At 38.7% G+C, this 22,504-nt stretch overlaps 3 protein-coding genes across 6 annotated transcripts; 1 reads left to right on the plus strand and 2 right to left on the minus strand.

Moving 5' to 3' along the window:
• Window positions 1–280: 280 nt before the first annotated feature.
• LOC124175543 (protein slowmo) lies at window positions 281–14,055 on the minus strand. The gene is made up of 5 exons (XM_046555912.1): window positions 13,670–14,055; window positions 13,403–13,568; window positions 11,205–11,291; window positions 1,849–2,022; window positions 281–1,727 (listed from the first exon to the last, which is right to left on the minus strand). Exons 1-5 carry the CDS (start codon window positions 13,699–13,701, stop codon window positions 1,494–1,496), a joined length of 693 nt encoding a protein of 230 aa, XP_046411868.1. The 5' UTR covers window positions 13,702–14,055; the 3' UTR covers window positions 281–1,493.
• A 323-nt stretch (window positions 14,056–14,378) lies between these two features.
• LOC124175533 (EGF domain-specific O-linked N-acetylglucosamine transferase) lies at window positions 14,379–18,546 on the plus strand. Of its 3 annotated transcripts, none has more exons than XM_046555891.1 (11): window positions 14,379–14,715; window positions 15,843–16,066; window positions 16,357–16,563; window positions 16,637–16,785; window positions 16,909–17,072; window positions 17,169–17,289; window positions 17,378–17,531; window positions 17,624–17,824; window positions 17,901–18,034; window positions 18,132–18,234; window positions 18,326–18,546. In XM_046555891.1, the coding sequence occupies exons 2-11, from the start codon at window positions 15,887–15,889 to the stop codon at window positions 18,512–18,514; spliced, it is 1,602 nt and encodes a 533-aa protein (XP_046411847.1). In that variant the 5' UTR covers window positions 14,379–14,715; window positions 15,843–15,886; the 3' UTR covers window positions 18,515–18,546. The 3 variants fall into 3 exon arrangements, with proteins under 3 accessions (XP_046411847.1, XP_046411849.1, XP_046411848.1); XM_046555893.1 differs by having other exon boundaries at window positions 17,172–17,289; XM_046555892.1 differs by lacking the exon at window positions 14,379–14,715 and adding an exon at window positions 14,953–15,019.
• A 305-nt stretch (window positions 18,547–18,851) lies between these two features.
• LOC124175535 (GPI-anchored wall transfer protein 1) lies at window positions 18,852–21,035 on the minus strand. Of its 2 annotated transcripts, none has more exons than XM_046555895.1 (2): window positions 20,786–21,035; window positions 18,852–20,675 (listed from the first exon to the last, which is right to left on the minus strand). In XM_046555895.1, the coding sequence occupies exon 2, from the start codon at window positions 20,618–20,620 to the stop codon at window positions 19,112–19,114; it is 1,509 nt and encodes a 502-aa protein (XP_046411851.1). In that variant the 5' UTR covers window positions 20,621–20,675; window positions 20,786–21,035; the 3' UTR covers window positions 18,852–19,111. The 2 variants fall into 2 exon arrangements, with proteins under 2 accessions (XP_046411851.1, XP_046411850.1); XM_046555894.1 differs by having other exon boundaries at window positions 20,747–21,034.
• Window positions 21,036–22,504: the final 1,469 nt, after the last annotated feature.

Consider the following 22,504-nt stretch of genomic DNA (forward strand, 5'->3'; position numbering starts at 1 on the left):
GCTCGTCGTTTACCCGTTACTATTACTATTATTATCATTATTATTATCCTCACCGTCGCTGCGTTAATATGCATTTAATTTGCCTTTTTTCCTTCACACTCTGAAACGTCGATTGTTACTTCAACGTAGTTGTATATTATGTGTTAAAATGTAGCCTCCTGTAACAGAGAAGAATAATTTTTTTCAGGGATTTTCAAGAAGATTTCCATGCAAATTTAATGCACATTATTTATCATTGATTCTTCGATATTTATTACTTATATTCTTTTTCGTTTTTTTCTCTTTCTTTTTTTAATCCGAATAATTTTACTTGTGCTCAAATTCATTGCCATCATTATCTATATATGTATATACCTATATACGTGTGCATTATTTCTTGTTCTTATTATTTACAATCGTAGCGGAACAATGCTACGGGAGACAGCCGTGAAGATATAGGACGCATTATAGTTTTGTCAGTATTGTGAAAATATTCGGTGAAAAAAGTGTCATGGCAGCTGGCTGACAGTGTTAGTTGCACCCTATGCTTAAAGACCGTTGATGAAAGTATGTTTCCTTGTTATTACTTTGTTTTCATTTACTTTTCTGATTTTTTTTTTTTTCTAATTACAACATATCAATTGATCCACGTATCAATTACGTGGTTGATTAATTTATTTATAAACTATCTATTATGTATAATAACAATGAATTAAAGTTAATCACTAGATTCTTGTATGTTTCTCGCCTATCTGTATAATTATTTAACATATATGTAATACAATATAGGCATGTATAATAAGCGCAAGATTGGGGTAACGTAAGATTTTTTTTCTCTCATATCTTTCGTAGTTGTTGCTGATAGATACTACCTCTTGTTAAAACTTTTTACATCAATTTCAATGATATGATGAAACGGAAAAAAAACACTACATACAGACAAAGAACAAAGTTCTCTCGGATGAATTCCGAATTCCGTTTTACGTACTTTTCGTTCAGAATAAAGCACGGCTGCGATCTTCGGAGAATTTGTGTCCAAAGAACTTTACGATAAATTACTTTTAGTGAACGATTTTATTACATTTATTATAATAAATTGTTCGATTTTTTGTTTCTTCTTTATTTCTTCATTGTTTTACTTTTCCTTCTCCCCGCTATATTCCTCGCACATTTTAAGTTTCAGACAAAGTTCGGCAGACCTCTTTTTATTCTGCGTGGAGTTTTAAATACAATATTTCATAAATTCTCTATTATATGTTATTGATTTATACGTCACGCGCTGCGGTTTAAATAACCAAATAAAAGAAACATTATATGTCACTTTTTGCGTTCAGTTTCTTCTTTATTTCCCCTCGTTTAAACTGCACGTTATTTTCACTAAGCTATTTCCTCGTTTGGTTAATCGCGTCGATTGTTTTCCTCTCTTTGGCCGACGTCCTGGACAGGCGGTTTCAGCGCGGACGAAGGTAAATTTTGATTCAATTGAAAAGATCGAAACTAGTCCAAAATCTTAGTTATAATTTCGGTATAGATTGGGGCGGTGGTGCGGTCAGATTGTGAATCTCATCGAATGACTTTTTCGCCGCCGTTTGCAGCTCGTCCATACTCTTCCGGGTTTTCACCGTCAGATCGTCGAACTGACGTTTCGTCTGCGCCAGCAGCTCGTCCGTAGATTTCACCGCGTTATTTGCGAGGTCCTTTACCTCGGCGTCAATCTTTCCAATCACCCATTCGATCGCCTGTCTTCCCTGTTACACAAATTGACGAAAAACGGTGATTAACACTCGGCTAAATCGTGGAAACTGAAGCCGAAAGGGAATAATAAAAAATAGCGAAATCTCCGTAGCATCGTTGTGCAAAGTTGTTTACCTTTCCGGCATTGGCGGAGATTTTAGACGTCAGCATATCCTCCATATAGTGACCGAGAGGAACGCTCTTGACGGTAACCACAGCTTCCTGTGTTAGCAATGTGCTTTGTGGATTTTCCGGATGAGGTGAGTATTTCACCGTTTCCTCGACCCCGATATAGTTGCAAAAAGTAAGCTGAAATGGAATTTTTAACGGAATTAAATTCGAGTCGAAACACGATACGGAAATTCTATGTATAATGATAATAATGATAATTTGGGCGCGTGTGCAGTGTCACCTATTATTTTATTCTGAAATTGGCCATCCTGAAAATGGTTCTCTGATGCGATAACGCACAACGCGGGTCAATCAGCCTTTGAAGTCAGGCATTCGGTCAGACATTCTGAACCAAACCCTAAAAACGTGAAATCAACTGAAAGTCGTGTGAATTTTTATGAAAGATATTATCTTGAATTAGGTTAGACTGAAGATAATATTTGAAGATTTTCACTCTCCAGATGATTTTCCAATGTTTCCTCGCAATATTTGAGAACAAATAGTACAATATTACAATATTTACATATCACTTTTTCCAAATAAAATTCTTCCCAGAAAATCGGCGGTTTCACAATTACGAAATAAAATCGCGATGTGCCTTTATCGTTCTTCGAAAAATTGAATTTCCTTTCGAGGATAAAAAATAAAAGGCTTCGGTTGGCGAGGATTTACATTTAACAAAAAAAAAAAAAAAAAGGATTAGAAAAATGGATGAACATCGCGCCAAACCGTTGCGTTCTGGAAGTGCAATCGCATTACCAAGTTGCAGGACAATCAACGCGATATGGATGCAGCAGCGTGCCGATTGTCGGTGTGTACGAATTGTACAAAGCTGGGCTAGGTATAAACCACGATGGCACGCGCATCGCTGATGATGATGCAAATTCACGTGCCCGTACGCAGATTGTTCGACAAAATGAACATTGCGTTACACCCGCGTGGGTTTCAGTTATAATCGTCCCTTTACAACCTGACGGAATTGTAAGCTGCGATAACGCGCTAAAATGTTACACATGTGAATGCTTCAGTTTTCACAAAAAAATATCGGCAAGTCAATTAATATCCTGCTTGATCGTTGTTCCGTTATCCGCATTACATACGATTTAACATACATATTAAACTAATCCAGATATGGTAATTGCAATTATTCAATTCATGTAGCAAAATAATACGGTCAGTTTTTGAAGTTAGCAAAGAGGTAAAATATGATAATTTTTTTTCTGTTTTGCTTCTTTTTTTTTACAACAGTTTAAAATTCCCGTTTACGAAATAACCTGCACGAGGCCAAAGAATTTTGCACGCGATTCGGTTGCTGAACTCTCTTATGGTGTCCCTTATACGTGTGGGGTTAATTACGCATACGCATATGTAATATATGTATACGTAATAATGCGTATACATGGATATATAAAGCAGGTTTTAGCCAAGCGGGTAGCTTTTGCTTATATTTGCTTTTCATTTACACCCGTATTTAAACTGTATGTTTTTGCAACGAAAACTGTTTCAGATACTAAGCAAAAATAATTGCCGTACTTTGCTTACCCATCTGTGTATAACAGACGTTTGTGTTTTCATACTGTATTTCTTTATTTATTTTTTTATCAATTTGCGTCTTATACCCTCGGGGCTTAAATACGTATTCTCGCTGAAAATGTGGAAGAAGAGTAGAAACGAGGTAGGAATGAACATTGCCTAAAAGAAATACAAAAATTAAACAAATATACATGTACTTATACAAAACAACGTACCTACGCACGGTATAAAAATCAAAGGTATTTTCCGATGAAATTGTTCGATCTCTTGTTTCGTTATTTCTATATACCAAATAAAAATTACGATAAAAAATTTCTTTTACAAAATTTTCATTGATACAAGATACAAAATGTGAAAGCATAATTTGGATCTAACTTTCGAAAATCCTTTCCATTTTCTACACACAAAATTGACCTCTCTCAAGCAACCCCTCAGAATAATCGTACCTACAATTAACTCGACGCACTATTAATCGCGAATTGGATTTCGCGCATCCCGCAGACTCTTGGCAGCTGCTGCACAGAATGGCGCATTGTTCGAAGATCTCGGACGGCATTTGTGGCAAGCTTTGGTCAGTTTAACCATCTCATTAGCCAAGCTTAATCCGTACTCAACACAGCTCAGCTCGACCGAATCTATAGCCTCCCCTTTCCAGCGCCAACATCTCACGAACCCCTTGACTTCGTTACGTTGTGTCAAGCGTCCTCCTCGGAGGTTCCTACGCACATACGTGTCTCGATAGCAATCGAGTGTTACTCGGTCAATCTGCATTCCAACGATAATGGAGGTGATCACTGTCGGTGAATATTTAAAATTGCTGGATGAAAAATGGAGGAGGAGTGGCAGGTTTGACGCGAAAATTAAACGTGTTTTTTTGGGGAGAACCAAAAAATCAACAACAATCAAAATACTAAAATTGAATAATACTAGAATTTTAAACAAAAGGTTGGATATTGCGGTGCATTATTTGGCGTCGAATTGGTTTTAAAAAAAAATGCCAGCGGATGATTCTTCTGAATGATCAACAAAAAATTGCAATGTTGAATTGACTAACGTAAGAAAAAAAAACAAAAGACACAACTTTACCGTAACCATAAGTAATTTCAATTACAGTTGTATTAAACATAATATAATCGAATCTCAATGTTTAAAACAATACGACACACCGAATGAAGCCGATAAGACGCAACACTTTCAACATTTTCAAACGTCGAATTCTAGGTAAGCGATACGTCTGATCTGATGACGAATATAAATGCTTTTTACGAATCTTATTGATTGAAGAAAAAAAAATTTGTTGCAAATTGAATTTTGCATGCGAAACAAAGTCGTATGAGAGATAAAACAGAAAAAATAGAATATAAAATAAAAAAAAAACATTCTTTCTTCCGTTTATTCTTTAATTTATTATGCGTCTCGCAAAGAAAAAGAGGACCGAAAAGAAACAAAAAAAATAAAAAAACACCGCCTGGACTCGTCCCGCGCAGCGGTTTATAGCTTTACGAGGGCCGGATGAACGCGTATAAAAACCGGGATGCACGTTACGACGAAAAAACCGTATTGTTGTAGCCGAAACTGGTGCAGAAAGGAGTAACAGTATAGAGTAAACAGAGAGGAAGTACGAATGCAGCAGGAGCATTATTTTTCATTAGGGGTATACGGATACGGGGATCCGCAAGCCGAGGGGGTGGAGGCTGCACTTAACCCCATATTTCAATCAATTCGAAAACTCCCGTGCGTTACAGCATTCGGTGCGGCATCAAACCTGAATGCACGGTATACATCCTGTGCGGAATAACGACCGACGTGTTTCGGTGTTTCCCAAAGTAGAATCAAGCTCGCAGCGCTTGCAGGATGATGGTCCAGTACAACGTGCAGCGCGTACGTTATTCGCGTGAAATTTGTTACCTTTATGATTTAAAGGGCCGTATTCCTACGTCCGGCGTCCGGACGATAATTCAAAGTCGGCGCGTCGCGTCGTTTCTCCGACACACCCGACGTCCTTTTTTTAACCCTTCGGGGGGGGTGGATTTTCTCCGCGGTATTCGTCGTCAACGTTACCAACCGTTGCACCAACGATATTAATTCCGACACTTTCACAGGCCGCCGTGCTGCTTATGTAGTATTAGGGTGGTCCTTACTATGGGGTTGTTTTTGAACTTTTACGCTCCCAGGGGCTTAAAAGTTTTTAATTTGATAAAAAAACAGGGAAAAAATTCCCTGAAAATTTGAACTCACGGTACGAACTCGTAAGATAGTCCGCTTTGCGATCGAAGTATCGTATGGAAGTAATATGGGAAAAACTTTTGTCTTCTTTCTGAAATTTTACAAATCGTCGATGAATATACCGACAATAATGGGAAATGCAATGTTATATATTTATGATACAGTTGTTTATTTAGTAGCTATATACTTGACGGAATGATAATTTTATATAAATTGAATTTCGAACGTTGATTAATTAACTCTCTCAAGAACATGTATTTTTCATTATCACCCGGTATATTCGTCAACGATTTATAATACTTCAAAGAGTAAAATAAGTTTTGTCATGTTATTGCCATGAGATACTTCAATCACAAAGCGGACCATCTTAGAGTTGATACGGAGAACTCAAATTTTCAAGGAGTTTTTTCTTTTTTCTTTCTTTTTGTCAATTTGAAAGCGTTCAAGCCCCAGGGAGCATAAAAGTTGAAAAATAACCGTATTAACGAAGTACATGCACATGCATAGTAGAGTAAATAATATTTGTCTAAACTTCTAATACCGATGAACTAGAATTTATTTCACCGAGAACAAAGAAGAAGATAAAAGTTTCTACGGTAGCAACCGCGTTATTGTTAACTCGTTAGTCCGAATCGAGATACCCGCATAGACGACGCGACGGTGAAACTTTCGACTCCCTCGGGAACTTTCGAGTGACAGTATATTTATGAATATACCTGCCTATATGCCTGGCGTTACGTTATACCGAATGAGCGGCATTAAAACAGGAATATAGGTATACGTATACACACGTACGTAATATCTGCATACAGCGTTGAATGACCTGCACAGGTACTCGGGTACAAGGAGTTTCCATTATACGTTTATATGCAGTGTTATTATAAGGTATACGAATATGCCTTACACAGGGGTAGGGGTACGTATAATATCCGTACGTACATATTGTGTAACGACTAACAACGCGCCAACCCGACGTTTCGCACCTGCGAGTTACACACACGCGTTATTACATATATACATATACATATATACTATATATATGCAGACGAGAAGATATATCTCTCTTGGGAATCGATTGGTTAGTTAGCCAAATGTAGTCTATATCCCTGAGCTGCGCCGAAACTTTAACGAGAATTACTAATTATCAAACAGCAGGAGAGCCGTTACACGGAGTGCCGGCTAACATCGATGAACGCCTAACGACGCGACGCCTCTGTACACCAGGACCTCGTATTATCAGGGGACGACTCCAAGTTTTATATTATACATCGAGTTGGTTATAATATCGATTCGGAAATCAAACCGAGATAGCCGAGAAAGTAACGGACCTAATTTTCGCCAGTTACGTATATACGTTGGGTATGCGAAGATCGTTACAAAAATATTGTAAATCGGCAATGTAAAAGTAGAAAAAAAAATAAAAAAAACAATTCACTTCTCGCATAAGGCTATTTTCACTGGCAATGAGCAACAATAATGCAATTATGTTTTAGTTAATAGAGAACTTGAGAAATTCTTTGTAAATATAACAAAACTATGAAGAATTTCTTTGAAACTGCACGCGAACGAGCAGCGAGCGAGCCGGTATAACATTACAGCAGAGGATATCTATGGGGAATTGTTCAATTCCAGTCGTAGCCCGCGGATATAGTATAAACACAACAGGCCTGCCTGCAGCTCGCTGCCGAGATTGCGAGCAAAGAAATATAACCGTACGTCAGGGGGATTCCCTCAGGTATGAAACGAAGTGTAGGTAGAGGAGGAGGTGCGACTGTAAAAACGAGTATAATTCACCCACGCTTTAGAAATTTTAATCTTCCTAATGTCTTTCTATTTGTTTTACGTTCGTGAATGTTGTGCTTGTTCGGTATAGGAACAAGCTGTGTAGGTATTATAAAGAATTACTCTGATTGTTATGAATTTTTCGAACGAAAGGTCATAATTTTTATTGATCATTGGAACGAATCAGTGATACGAATTGAACGAATAGCATAAATATTAAAGAGAATGAAGTTAGCCACGTTACTGAAACGATTCGTGTTTAGGAAAAATCGTTTTACGATTGTTTGAAATTTAGTATACCGTGATAACACAAAACGTAGTCATACATAGGTACGCATGTTGCAAAAATGAACTCCTTGAAAGTCGTTCTGAAATTGTTGAATAACGATATTTTCCCTGATGTTCCGCTACGTTAACTTTACTGTCTTGAACATTGTAAATATAAGCTATTTGCGGTACACGCATTCCCTGTTTTGCAAATACCGCACCATCTGCATCGGTTCAACGGCGGCGCAATTTTTTATCCACCTTCTCTATCCACTTTTCCAGATTTATATTCCGTTTCTGTCTCCGTGAGAGGATTTTTGTACACATACATATAGTAAGAATATCCCTGACTGTGGGCTGAAGGGGAAGAAGCAGGGTAATGCTTCACGGAAACCAACCCCGAAGCCATGCAGCCGGTAATGCCCGCATCAATAACCTATCATATCCACGGTCTGGGGCTCAAACCCTGCGGAATTATGCGGCTAGCGCTGCAAGTGCCGAGAGGATGGAGGAGCTGGCTGGTGCAGGGATTCAACAGCTTGCTATTCTTGTAATGCTTTTACCATAAATAGAAAATGCAGAATGGACGTATAAAGACGACGTTACATCACACGGGACAGATATTGCGCAACCCTATTTATCAAGGAGTCGATATCGTAGCACGAGACGGAATATTGATGATTCCTTTCCAATCAATTCTAAGATCAGAGAGAAAAGTATTCTTACTTCCGTTTCTTTTTAAAGGAATAATATCATTTTCCTTTTTCTAAAATTATAAACCATTTTGAAGATCGATTGCTCGTCAAATGGATACCAATTTCACTTGATGATTGCATGAAAATTTGTTCTACTATACGGTTGAAACAAGACTTCGTTATTATACGACGAAATAAATTTTTTAAACCGCAAGTTCGTCTTCGGATACAATACGTTCGTTTGTTTTGTCTCTCTTGAATTCATTCGCGATAAAATTTCACTGGCTTATCGTCAGCGGTCGTTTGGGATCTGTTCGAAAATCTTGAATCACGATGCGCTGAGCGATCCGACATACATGTATAATCTTTGAATGAGAAATGAACTCAACGACGATTATTTATGTGGAACGAATGGCAAGTAGGTTGGTGTGATATATTTCTGCATTGATTTATTCATTCATTTTTATTTTATTTTCATTCTTTTCTTCTTACATCTCTTTTTTCCATAACGCCATTCTTCTGCCTCTACTTTTTCTTTTTCGATAAAATAGGCGTGAGTGCAGCCTGAAATTTACGAATGCGATTTCCCGTCTCCACAGCGTTACCGCGGAAAATTGAGGGGAGAGGGAGCTTGAATAGCGACATTCAGAGACGCCGCCTACGCGCACTGAATTTTTCCACAGAAATCATCAAGGCATCGAACACATCTTACACATACACATACGTACGCGACATCGAGCTTTTATATTATACTACGCGTCGGGAATATTCTATGGCTGGGTGTGCATACCGCTTGTGAATTTTCAAAACTCCCACCACGCATTAATCAATTAAAAATAAATTGGATTGCAATTGCAGCCTTTTCGAAAGAAAGAAAAACTCACAGATTTATACTTTTATTTGTTACACACTCTATAACCGTTAAAAGAGGCAAAGTGATCCAATTTTTCGATACGATGAACCGTGTTTGCATTTTTTGGAGAAAAAAAAAGAAAAAAAAAAAAAAAAGTATTGTAACTCGAAATATATTACGTCTGGTCATGTTTTTCAAGTTCTATAATCAATGTCCAATGGTGTTTGGTTGATGAATATAAAAATTGAATCACACGAACAAGCAAATTATATCCATCCATTCATAATTCTGACATTTCGTTGATTGGATACGGCGCGAAAAGTAATAAAAAGGAAAGCAGGCGATGACAAATGATATGACAAGAGGTGACATTTGCTCACCCCGCTGGTTCTGCCCAATGTGCATATACGCATACCTTGAACAACATCCGTTGGCAGCTCGTTAGAAACTCAATTATTACATTGAAACTGTTTTCATACAAGTATATTGCTCATCTGTTATTCAATAACATTGTTCTATACCATTCGAAAATATTTCCACACTCATGAGCCATTGGCGCAGAACGAATTTCGTATACCATGCAAAAAAAAAAAATTGGGAAGTATGCGATGTGTGTATCAAATGACTTTTAATTGGATGTTAAAAATAAAAAAGTCCTCAAATTTTTAAATAAGTTAAACGATATTGCTGCCCCATTTCTTCTTTTCTTTTTTTTTTTTTTTTTCTTTCTTATCTTTCTTTCATGAATAAGCAATTAATGCTATAATTTATATTTTACAGTTTTATTGTAATTTTACCTGTAATTATGATCTAAGATTTCTCATCTTCAATTTTACAATTACTTGAAAAGTTCGAGTGACGCCATCTCTTGCTGAACAGGGAAAAACAAATCTTTAACAACGCTCGGTAAAACAGACAGCACCAGACAACGTTTATAGTTTACCCTTCAACGATGATAAGGTATTGCTCTGGCCTTTTTTTTCAATATAACAATCATATAAGACAAAACTGTCACGAAAATGCAAGAAGAAAATAAATGTGATAAATAGGTAGGTATAGTATACGGAAATGGAATTGGCATTAAATTTGCCGGCCTATTTTTCCTTCTTTCAATTAGTCAAAGAAAGATGGAAATCTAAATCGCAAATTAGTACAATACCGATACTTTGTCGCATGTAACAGGATAAACATGTTATACGTAATAGAAATAGCGTAATAGTAAAATCGGTGACGCACGTGAGTCCGTATATCATTCTCGTAAGATCTGGCACAGTTTCCAACGAGCAACGAAAATAAATGGTACAATTGTTTTCAGGGTCAACGCGTATAGGTATAGCCGTGAAATGATAAATGCTGGTATGAAAATGTGAGAGGTGCAAAACCGAAGGATAAAGACTACAAGTAATACCGCAAATTTCGAATCACGCGTACGAGTAATTTCATTCAATTACGCAAATTTTATTCAATTATCATGACTATCTGTAAATGGTAATTAGTCGGATTATGGCAAAACCCGGAGCAGCATTAACTTTACGATAAAATATTCCGTATTACACTTTTATAAGTGAACTCATCCATTGATCTCAAATTCCAGTGACGTCACTGCAGCAACGGCAAGATATGAAATATCACTTAACCGCCGCGAAATGCGCAGCGCATAAAATTGCGATAAAAATTGATCCATCCTTGAACCGAGACAAAAAATGTTCGCTTATCAATTTCACCCTAATGTAAAATGCATTTCTGCGATAAAGAAGAACTTGAAAATGTCTTTTTTCAAATCATTTCAAAACAACCTTACTAAAAAAATGCCAGCGCGTGCTAGCGGCACGCAAATACTGATGCATAAGTATAATATTATACATCAAACTCCGAAGGTTCAACCGATTCGTAAGATCGTATTGTTAAATTTTTTTTTTCGCAACGCATACGGCGTTGAACTATGCAACAAAGGAATTACTCACGTTTCTGGTCTTCAACGTCATCTGTTTGTTCTCAATGTCTACTTCACTCCATTCGCTGGCGTAACAAACGGAAGCAGTTCCTATGAGCTGTAATAAAAAGTGTGAAAAGAAACGGAATTAGATACAAAAGACTTGGTTTACTACCCTCGGAGATTTCCTCCTCGCAAACATATTATATGTATATATACAGAATTTATTCCTCTCCGCGTATTAAATAGAGAGGATGTAAGTTTAAAAAAATTAGATCGGTTCATGTACAAAGTGGCATTAATTAATAACCGGGGGTTGGAGGCAGCACTTGTCAAAAGTAATTGAAGTAAATGGCGAGATGATCCGCGGAGGTCAAATCCAAACGGCAACAAATTAACGTGTGCCGTGCAAGAAGGGTAACGGAAAGTTTAGCAGAAAGATTGATCGCGCCTCGGCAAAGTTAACAAACGTTATACCTGCACGAAATTGTTATACAGCGAATCGTTAATATTATCATCACTGAAACTAGCCGCGAACCGCGCATATTGAATGAAAGACTACTCGTATCAGCGCCGTGTCACATGGGGACAATTCTCGTTGTTGGATGATTATCGGGTTGTCAGTTTTATCTTGAATGGAAAATGTTCCTCTCAACTCGCGCCGTTGCTCATTGTCAGCTTTTCAGCGTACCGAGTCGTCTGCACTAATCGCGTTTACAGCCTCGATAGAAAACGAAAACGATGTGGTTTCTAATTTTATTTTACGGTCAACCGTTGTCGTAGGTTTCTTTTTCGCATTTTGCGCCTATCGCGGTCATTCCATGTTCGAAAATATACTTCACCGAAACGGCATGTAAAAGAGAGAAATTCACTTTGCTCGATGTACGTTTAATCGGAATGCAAGCGAGCAAGCGTACTTTGACGTTGTGACGTACACCTTGACACGTTTTTGGCACGTGCAATAATATCTATATATATATACGTCTTGCAGGATGCGCTTACTTCAATCAATTATTGGCAATACATGCACTTGTACAAATAATATGATCAAGTGTATAGAAAAGTTTTTTAGGACAAAAGTTTACTACAAACACATAGTTGCACCTGCTTGAAAACAAATTTGAAATTACTTTGTTCCAGAAATTTTGTGTAATTTCTCAACTTTCACTGGCATTTATTGCTGTCTTTGAAAAAAGCTCCGCGATTTTGATCCAAAGTTAAAATATATTACATTTAATTCTGCCATCAATTTGTGATTGGCCATATTCGGTTTTTAAATATTTTTATCGGGTGTGTAAAACTTTAAGTATGCTTTGAAAGGCTTGCATTAAATACAAAGAAATTAGCATTCCCTGAAATGTATTTTATATTTCTAGACACATCAAATTCCTTCAAATTATTTCTTACAACTACAGAGTCCCTGACCAAATCATGAGAAGAAAAAATTTGTTTCAGATACTAGGAAACCTTGGACATTTGAGGGTCGAGATTGGTAGCGAAAGTAACCTTCTCTCAATCTAAATAGTAATTGTGCATCAAATGGTGGCTATTTACAAGGGGCACTTGAAAGCAAGGTTATAAAGATGTTGAAATTACCCAGAACAATGGCGACGCGGTGACTCAACATGAAACAGGTCTATACCACAATATTATCTTCAGTTTCCAGCTCTGGTTACAAAAATAAAAACACTTCGAGATTGAATATACCAATCACAAGATCAGAGTTATTGCAAACTTTGCAAAGATTCGCATCATTATACAATTTTTCTATAATATTTCAGCCCATGATTACGAATTAACCAAGTTAAGCTTGGTTCGTCACCTTTGTTTCGATGCCTTTTAACAAGACTATACAGCAGATGCGTCCAACTATGCTGTAGGTTATCATTGATCATTCGTAGAAACTGCGACAGCACTGAGCCTGCCTAGAGTTTCAAAGCGGATCGGCAGCGTAAACTTGAGCCTGACATGATTGACCTTTGAGATCGGATTTAATGTCAGAGAAATCAGACAAGTGCAAAAATAAATCCGCGATCCAAAGATCGGTTTGGCAACGTACGATATTCGAATTTTCATAGTCGTAAGTCGACATTGCGTCACTCGAAACGGAGTACGGAGTTTGAGGTTATGACACGTTAGGCAACGGACAGCACGTGGTGTCTGAGACTTCGACTCGTTGATGGGAGAGGGAAGGGAGGGATGGTGAAACGATAATGAGGTAATACTGACCGATTCGACCCACTTTGGAAAGCCCCATTCGCTCGAGACTATTCTGTGGGAGTGTAAGACACCGTCGACGATTTTCCTGTCGACGACATCGATGCCGATCACCGCGGGATTCATGGGGTTCGGGTATTTCCTCCAAATTGCTTTGGCCACCGTTTCCCATGGATGGCTGCAAGAGCAAAATACTATTAATTCTCGTTTCGAGAGTTTAACGCGTAATCGAGGAAATTGGAATAATAGGAAACTTCAATATGGCCGAGGGTAACTCACTTGAAGACGTACTCCACGTTCCAGATCTTCATTTTCCGTTGATAAATTTCGTAGAAGCACAAAACTCTGCGGCCAGTGCGAGCCTTGTTCGAAACCCAGAGGCAGAAGGACGACCGGACACTGCAATTTATCACGGGAAACTGGTGACGGAACGCGAGCACGTCTAGTGAGTGAAATCAAGATCTCCGGGCGTTGCAATTAGCGCCGTAAGAAAATTCCAACTTTTAACCGCCGGAGCCGTAGACCGAAACACCACCACACTCGCTATATGTACCGAATAAACGGCCGAATGAACGATACGAACGATTAAAACTGAATGCCAAGGTTCACCCCCACCCGAATCTGATCGAAAAATAAAATACACGAGCTAAGTACGAATCTCTCACCACACCTGCAGCCACCTTCATACCGTGCGTACATACCGACCGAGCGCTGAGGCGGTCAAGAAGTCGCGACGAAACTAGATTTTTGCCGCTGGAGGCGCGCACCGCGTGCCGGTATTTAGCGGAAATTTTGACTGGTTTATATACGTCGCAATAAAACTGAAAAGAGAATTATATGATTGATAAGGCTATATCGCCTTTACGATACAAAAATTGATTGGAGAAGGGAAAAATTTGTAAAGAAAATTACGATTGCACTATACAATGGGGTTGTTTAGACACTTTTTCCAGGTTTTCGAATATGCCTTGAACGCTTTCTGCAGTTTTCAAATAATATTTCTGACAAACCAGCTCCGATCCCTGATGTTTTCAGACCTGATGGGCAGACGATCTGATATGTATTTGAGTCCGTAATACATAAAAAAAAAGGCGTCAAACTTAGTGAGCTTTAATTGAAAGAATCGAAGCGCGACGTAGAAGTGTATTCAATGGGTAGTGGCCATATTGGAGGCGTCGAACAGCTGTGCTTGGCTCTCTGGCTCCGAATGTGAAAGGCGAGGTGTATGACATGCGGCAGTATCCGAGCATTCTACCATTTTACGCGTGTGAAATACCCGCGTCAAAGATCACACGGGATCGGCTTTCGTCTCGTTCTGCCAGCCGGTGAGTTGCATACTCGATTGAAAATAATTTCCTCTCCCAGACTTTATGACTTCGAATTGTTTTCATTTATTATCATTTGAAATAACTGTTGTCCACTCCGATGCCGACTGTTTTATCAACCGAACGTTCGATGATCACATACAATTTTTTTCCAAAAAGAAGACTACAGTCACAAGAAATTCATACACGCCGTAGTTATTGGTATAGTATAAGTACAACGTGACCAAATGACGGCAACGGCGTTAACGGTGATGCTATAATACAACCGAGATTACGAAATTTACGAATAAAGCGAACCTTAGAAGTAAATTTTACTACTCGCATTTAATCAATATTTATTAAAAATAGCTTGAGTTCGATTAGTTGAGATAAATTAATAACTCTATGCTTAAACTAGGTGATGAATTATTAAAAATATAGTTTTTGAAACGGTGCATATTTTTATTTCCACGTGGCCGAAGGTTACGTTAATGTTTGCATTTTGCGATTTATAAGTGAAAAATAAAAAATCTATCCAGTAGGAAATATATATTATAAGTGGATATCCTTTTTATTATATTTTTCAGTAGAATATATCTCTACGTTCCGTGATTTGAATTATACCTGAACGATCTCAGCTTTAGTGAAAGCAAATCCATCTCGCATCTGCGCTAACGAGGGTTAATCTAAAAACTGTAATGAGGATAATTTCAGTCGCGGCTACAAGGATTATATAGCCTCGTCTGAGATTTATGTACAAATTATTATATGTGAACATCAGACAGTGTAAAATCACACCGGTGATAATTTAGACTGCAATTGCTGATTATCAATCACGCACATTTCGTTCGCCAATATATTCGATAATTTTTAATCGACTTTCATTATCATCTATCGAAACGTGTTCACCAAACATGTGAATAGAAGGTTCGCGCAAATATTTGATGATTTCACGTGCCTATAACTATAATATTACACTCTGATCGCCCACCTATAAATGAGTTGTCACGTTACATATTCTCACATCTGTAATATCATCATCGCTATACATATATAAACATAACCGCCAACGCAAAAAGGCGTGTATTATAACTCTACGAGATACTAATCCAGCTATAATTTCCGGTTCCAACCGTTCGTTCTTCCAGGCCTCCAGTGAATTAGGAAAATTGTTAAAGTTCCAGTCTGGCCGATGTCCGGCATGGGTTTTAATTACATCGTAATTATCTTCGTTCTCGCTTCGGTACCGCCGGAAATTCTTGCCGATAATTACACGAACATCAATCTGCCCGATGATCAGCTCAAGTTTTACTTCAATTCATTCCCGTCGATGACCGAAAAGTGTCGAAACGATCCGGACTGTCCTTATAAGGCAAGTAAATTTATATACAAGTTTCTTTACTTACGTGGAAGTGAATGAAAGGAAGCTTTTATCTGGTGTGGTAATCTTGAAAAAAATACAGGTTTTCATACGGCGAAGATGAGGGGCGCTTTTTCATGGTTTTCTTGCATGAAATAATCGAACCTTCGAGTCTTCCTGGCAATGAAAACGCGCGCGGTTATTCAAATCGGGGGAAAATGGAAAAGGGAAATAACAGTATCTGCGTTGAATAACGATTACGAAAAAATTTGTATTATTTGATATCACTTTTTTTGCCTCAGGAGCACCTGGACAGCAAAGCGTGCTGGGGATACGAGGACAACTGCAAGCCGGAAAACGCTTACTCGATACCAAAATGTCCGGGAGATCACAAGGGTTGGGTAGCCACAAAACAGGCCCAACTTGACACGTTTTATACACAGGGTGATTTCGGCTATGTCCGGGATCAAAAAAGGGAGATGAGGATATTATGCGAACCTCTTTTTCTCGTGAGCTACCATAGTTTGCGAATGCATTAAAATTTATGAATCTTTTTTGATGTTCTACATTTTCGATTCTCAGGACGATTCATCGCTCGAGTGTTCGAATCACATGAGATTCTGCAGAGGCCGAAATATTATGATCAATTTCACTGATCTCGCTAGTCGAAGGGATCCGATAAGATACAAGATGGACGTTTTGAAAGAAGGTCAAATCGGTGGCTATTGCACGTGAGGACACTGAATACGTTGTATTTTTATTTTCCTAATTCTATAATTACTGTACGAATGATGAGCTACGTACAAATATGGCAACTAAAAATAACCGATATCTGTTCGTGCTTTGTTTATCAGATTAAACGAAGGTAGACTCAAGGAAAATGCAGACCATATCAGTCCCTTGCAGTCGTGGGGACCAGAAATTCGAAACTTTAGAAAACTGGCTAGACGTCCAATACCGGAAGGGGATTGTGACGTGGTTATTGAAAAACCGACATTTCTCATGAAAATTGACGCCAGTACGTTTTTTCGAAATATAATACGAAAGGATTTACGCCCATTTCCGCGGTGACCAAATCGAATGAAATACTCTTTGACGATTTATTTTGTTGCAGCAGTTAACATGTACCACCACTTCTGTGACTTTTTCAACCTCTACGCATCCCTTCACGTCAATTTATCGCATCCGTCAACTTTTGATACTGACAATCATATTTTGATATGGGAGAGTTATAGGTCACTTTCTCTTTGAACTAAAGCACGTTTAACCGTAGCACCAATCTCACTTGGTCTGTAAATGCTGAAAAAAACTTTATATCTGCAGTTATCAATCAGCGTTTGAAGATACTTTTGCTGCATTTACCAGCAATCCGTTATGGGATTTAAAGACCTTTCGAGGGGAAACAGTCTGCTTCAAGAATATAATATTTCCGATGTTACCACGAATGATTTTCGGACTCTACTACAACACGCCATTGGTAAATTTATTATTTGTCTAACAAAGTCGAAAGTGTGTGTTTTATTTAATTGATATTTTCACATACAACAAACTAATTCCGTCGATAAACAGATTTACGGATGTGAAAAAAGCGGTCTTTTCAAAGCGTTCAGCGACCACGTTCTGCACAGATTGAATGTACAGAGGCGTGAGAAAAAAAATTCGAATATTCGAGTCACGCTTCTGAGCAGAGACACACAGTACAGGAGAATACTCAACGAGGATGATCTTGTTGAGGCTTTGAAAAGGAATCCCAACTATAAAGTTAGAAAGGTTTGTAAAGTCGATAGAGCATTGAAGTTAACTTACTAAAATAATGCATTCTTGACATAAATTTCGTTCCGTGCAGGTAACTTACAACAAGAATTTGTCATTCAAAAATCAACTACGGATAACAAGGAACACTGATATTTTCATCGGAATACACGGTGCTGGGCTTACACATCTGATGTTTCTGCCAGAGTGGGCTGCAGTTTTTGAAATGTCAGTGATTTTTTATTCCATTTACGTACGCATTTGAATTGATAGATTCATAAAGCTATATGTACATATTTCAAATCCCAATGTACTAATTTTTTAGATACAATTGTGAAGACCCAAGCTGCTACAAAGATCTTGCTAGATTAAGAGGTGTGAAGTACTTGACATGGGAAAATCTGGAAAAGTTGGTTCAAGAAGATCCTGTAAGAAATTAACACTCTCAAAGCTTTAAAAACTTTTTTCTCAAATTGCCAATTTGAAGCATGATTCTCATTATTTGTTTTCTTTCTCCAGGGAACACATCCGGATGGCGGAGCTCATGCAAAGTTTACAAATTACAGTTTTGATGTCGAGGAATTTCTGCGACTCGTAACTGTTGCAGAAAAGCATGTTAAAAATCATAAAGCGTTCAAAGATTTCATCAAACAATCATCAAAAAAAAATATTACCTCTTACAAAAATGTGCCCAAAGACGAGTTATAAAAAAAAAAAAAAATTAGATCAAACCTGGTCAATGTGAGCATCTAACAATAGTTACCATTTATAACGGGAAGATATACTATTTATATGTAGAACACAATTAATTCAGTGTACAAGTAATCCATTAATCCGAAAATATCAATAATCGTGTGCTGAATCTGGATGATAAATGAGGTTTTATATACGATTTTACATTACTGAGACAACTATTATTTCCCAATGATGGATTCGTATCTTGCTTTAAGTCTGAGTGTGTTGCTTACAGTTTAGAAAACAAGTCGTCACTTCAGTGTTCAAATGATTGCCATAAGTGATAACAAAATGCATTGCATATACATATACGTTACTGATTCCTATTTAGGTAAATGATTTTTATTATTTTTATATAAAAAATCGTTGTACATACTTAATTATATACATGTATATTTAAATGTTTTAGAAATGAATACATGAATATAATTTTTAACCGTTGCACGATACCTGAATAGAAGATGGTTTAGCATACTGAATTATTTAATTATGAAGGCACCAAATTTGAACATCAAGAATGCATTTCAGTTGACTTAGATAATCCTAAGAGCAGTAACTCGTCGTTAAATCTCACAACTTAATTTGTATTTTAAATCTGAACAAAACTGCGAATAGGCCGGTACTTGCCAACATATACGCAGTGATAATTTGGACAGCTTCAATATCTGGTACATACAGCGTTCTAACAGTCATATTTACGGCGCCAGTGAGAAAATTACAGATGAGAAAGAAAGCTAGGCCATTATAGTTAATTGCTTCGAAAATTTCAGGTATACTAGAGATCTGATTCTGGACTTGCGTAACGTTCTTATTCTTCGATGTGACCTGCTTAAAAATATCTGCTATAATATCGATCAGCAACAACAAAGTCAACATAACTGTGGACAGAGTAACCATCCAAGCACAATATCCAGCATTAGCCAGCTTTCGAGAAGTTCTGCGGTACCCATTTAGAAAAAGGGTGGCTATGCATGCTTGTGCCGCAATTAAAGACAATTTTACACAGAGAATCATAGATTCACTGTATTGAGCCTCGAAAGTTCGTCCGAATATGGTAAAATTGAAATATGTGGATCTACCAGTCTGTGCTCTGCTTGCCCTGAGGTATGTCGAGTGTATCAATCTGCCAACGACAACGCCAATAAAATAAAGCCCTGTGTAGCCCAGAGTGGATACAATCCCTTCACGATTAGCATTCAAGAATCCTTCTCTGGAGTGTCCGAAAACCCATTTTTTCACAGTTTTCTGACTGAGTAAGTACTCGTACATGCCAAGAATAGAAATACCAAGAAGCAAAGAACGGTTGGGAGTTATCAGAGAAGTTACAATGCTTGTTAGGATCTTCACCGCAGCTAGTGTGATGAAAAAATTCCAGTGAACGCCGTACTCCGTTACATGTTTCTGATAATTTAGATATTCGACAGAGAAGTATCTAGCCGAACCCAAAATCAAAAGAGGAATGCAGCTCCTCAGGCAATCGTGCAAGTTTCTCGAAGCAGTCGTCAAAAAACCTGAAGTTCGACGATCGCCAGAATCTCTTGCCTCTGGAGAGACCAGCGCATTTGCAATTACAAAAAATCCCACGCCTGTATCCATCAGGCTGTAACCATATACTTCAGTCTTTGCGTGACGACGTGGAAATACTTTGAAGTCGACAGCCAATATGCAAATAGCAGTCAACAGGTTGGTCAGGGCTCGGAAGTTTGTTATAAAAGGATGGCGAGTTCCTACTCGTGATGGCTGACTATTACCAATTGTTGTAGGGTTTGCCATGATGATCATTAACATAAAATTTGTGCAAGATAAGGTGAGGAGAGCTAGGCAGACGGATATTTTAGCATCGGAGTAAATCGTGCAGCATAGAATTGTCGGTACTATTACTATCAGGAATTCTAAAATGAATCTTGTTGCGCGATTCAGGTATTTCCCGAGTATGCATGATGTCGTTAACATCAACAACAAGCTGCAAACGCTCGGCATTAACATCAGCAATGTTTCTCTCGCTGTAGTGCCGTGGTTGTTGGTGACGAATTCTATTTGCGCCTTTCTGTACGCCGCCTCGTTTGAATCGACCGCCATTATTACCGCGTTCCGTATTCCGCGGCGTTTCTTGTCAGATGCGGTGAGCGATAGCCTAAAAAGTCGTGACACATGTCTTTGAGAATTCGCCTCGAATTAGTGGAAGGAATGACGAGCTGAGCTTACCGCGTAATTCCCTTTCTCGTATTGATCGCCTACACTTGCCTTTTAGCCTATCCGAGTTTCTCTAGTATCGGTTACACCCTCCTCAACTCACTTAACGACACAACGTCGTGCCGCCATTTTCAAGCACGTGTCTGGTCCGCTACTCTGCTTTTACTGTGCTTATCGATTGCCACGCGTCTAAGGATATCAAGTCGACGTAGTACAAAAGGAGCGGTCAAATTTGAGACACTTGCGAAAGTGTGAGAAAACATTACTCATTAAACTATTTTCATGTTACTATCGCAACAGTGAAATTTACATCACTACCAAGCTCGTTGTCAATGTTAGTCGAACATTTATTCACCCGCAGTTCTCGATGGTCGTTATCACGAATAATATAATACGTAGTATACTTTGCGACTACATAGGTATACGTATCCATGAATTCCACAGTATAATAATAAATCCAAGTAAAATAAGCTCATAGTTCTAAATGGGTACTATCACCGTTTCAATTGTCACAAAATCTGATCATCGTTATTTAATTTGTCTTTATCCTCTCTAACGGAGAAACAGGATAAACATACGGCTCTGCGCAAAGCCCTTTGAACACTGGCCGAAAATCGTGCGAACAGTTTGTCATCCCTTCTTGTCCTGGAGGGTGAGCTATGATCGATAGATTCAGACTGCGGACCATTATTAACGATCTCTGGATCATCGCCAATTTTTCCTGCAGTGACCGAAATCAACTCGTTCGAATCATCGGTGACATCGGCCGGCTTACTCATCTTGCTGTTGGCCAGTTTCTTGTCGAAATCCTTTCCCGCCGGAGTCTCAACGAAGGCCAGCGTGTACTCGGGGCTCACAACCTTCGACAACCTTCTGCAGGTTGCAGCCTGTCGCGAAACGCGTCGATCGTTGATCGACGCAAACGACGTGAGTTCGAAGTGAGATAACCCAGACTGCAGATCCTCCAAGTAGCTCGAAATGCGCGACGATCTCTGCACGGTTGTGTCCGAAGCGGTGTTTATCGGGACTTCGCTCGAGGCGTCCCAGGAAGAGAGGGGAACAAGGCCTTCCTCTTGGAAAGGCGACACCGTGCGAGCCTCGATCATCGTCGCGAGATTGACCATCGACTGGGAAGCGGCGAGGTGATAACCATCCCCCAGGACACCTTCCAAGACGCGAGAGGCGGTGCGCTGCACCCTGGATCTCCTCTGGACGCGGATGACGGTGATGTCGGAGTCGCTCGGGAAAGACGATCCCTCGAAGTCTTTGTATCTCTCGGCGATTTTGTGGCGGCTTGATAGGAAAAGATCGCCGTCGCTCCTGCTCCTTGGGCACGTAAATTCACGGGAACGAAATTTTTGCAAAATTCGAAGGCCTAGAAACCTCCCTAATTCCCGGGAGTTTAGTATCGTTGTGGGAGGATCATCACAGCAGAGATTTTTCGATGAGTTTTTTGCTGCCGGATGTGTCGTTGTTGAATCCTCGGGGTGATAATGACCGCTTGCATTTCTTCGGGTTATTATATTATCGATACTGAACTTGCGCGCTGAACCGTTGTCGCACATTTTTAACACAATTTAATTAATCAATTCGCTTATTCTAATTATTATTGACGCGGGTGTTGTATCGTTTATACCGTTCAATGTAAACGGTTAGCATAGTAATTTTCGCCTATCCTCTTGTGACAATCGATGTCCATGATGTAATTACTTCGAGATTTAGATTAATTGACAAACTTCAGCTGACTGATAAAGCTCAGAACTAGTGGCA

This window comes from Neodiprion fabricii, chromosome 2 (genome assembly GCF_021155785.1).
Source record: "Neodiprion fabricii isolate iyNeoFabr1 chromosome 2, iyNeoFabr1.1, whole genome shotgun sequence".
Lineage (NCBI taxonomy): Eukaryota > Metazoa > Arthropoda > Insecta > Hymenoptera > Diprionidae > Neodiprion > Neodiprion fabricii.

Coding starts and splice junctions, on each gene's coding strand:
- LOC124175543 (XM_046555912.1), bottom strand. CDS start 13,701: ATGAAGATCTGGAACGTGGAGTACGTCTTCAA. Junction 13,569..13,669: donor AACGTGGAGTACGTCTTCAA/GTGAGTTACCCT, acceptor TTGCTCTTGCAG/CCATCCATGGGAAACGGTGG. Junction 11,292..13,402: donor TTCCAAAGTGGGTCGAATCG/GTCAGTATTACC, acceptor TTTTTATTACAG/CTCATAGGAACTGCTTCCGT.
- LOC124175533 (XM_046555891.1), top strand. CDS start 15,887: ATGTCCGGCATGGGTTTTAATTACATCGTAATTATCTTCGTTCTCGCT. Junction 16,067..16,356: donor ATCCGGACTGTCCTTATAAG/GCAAGTAAATTT, acceptor TTTTTGCCTCAG/GAGCACCTGGACAGCAAAGC. Junction 16,786..16,908: donor CAAATCGGTGGCTATTGCAC/GTGAGGACACTG, acceptor TTTGTTTATCAG/ATTAAACGAAGGTAGACTCA.
- LOC124175535 (XM_046555895.1), bottom strand. CDS start 20,620: ATGGCGGTCGATTCAAACGAGGCGGCGTACAGAAAGGCGCAAATAGAA.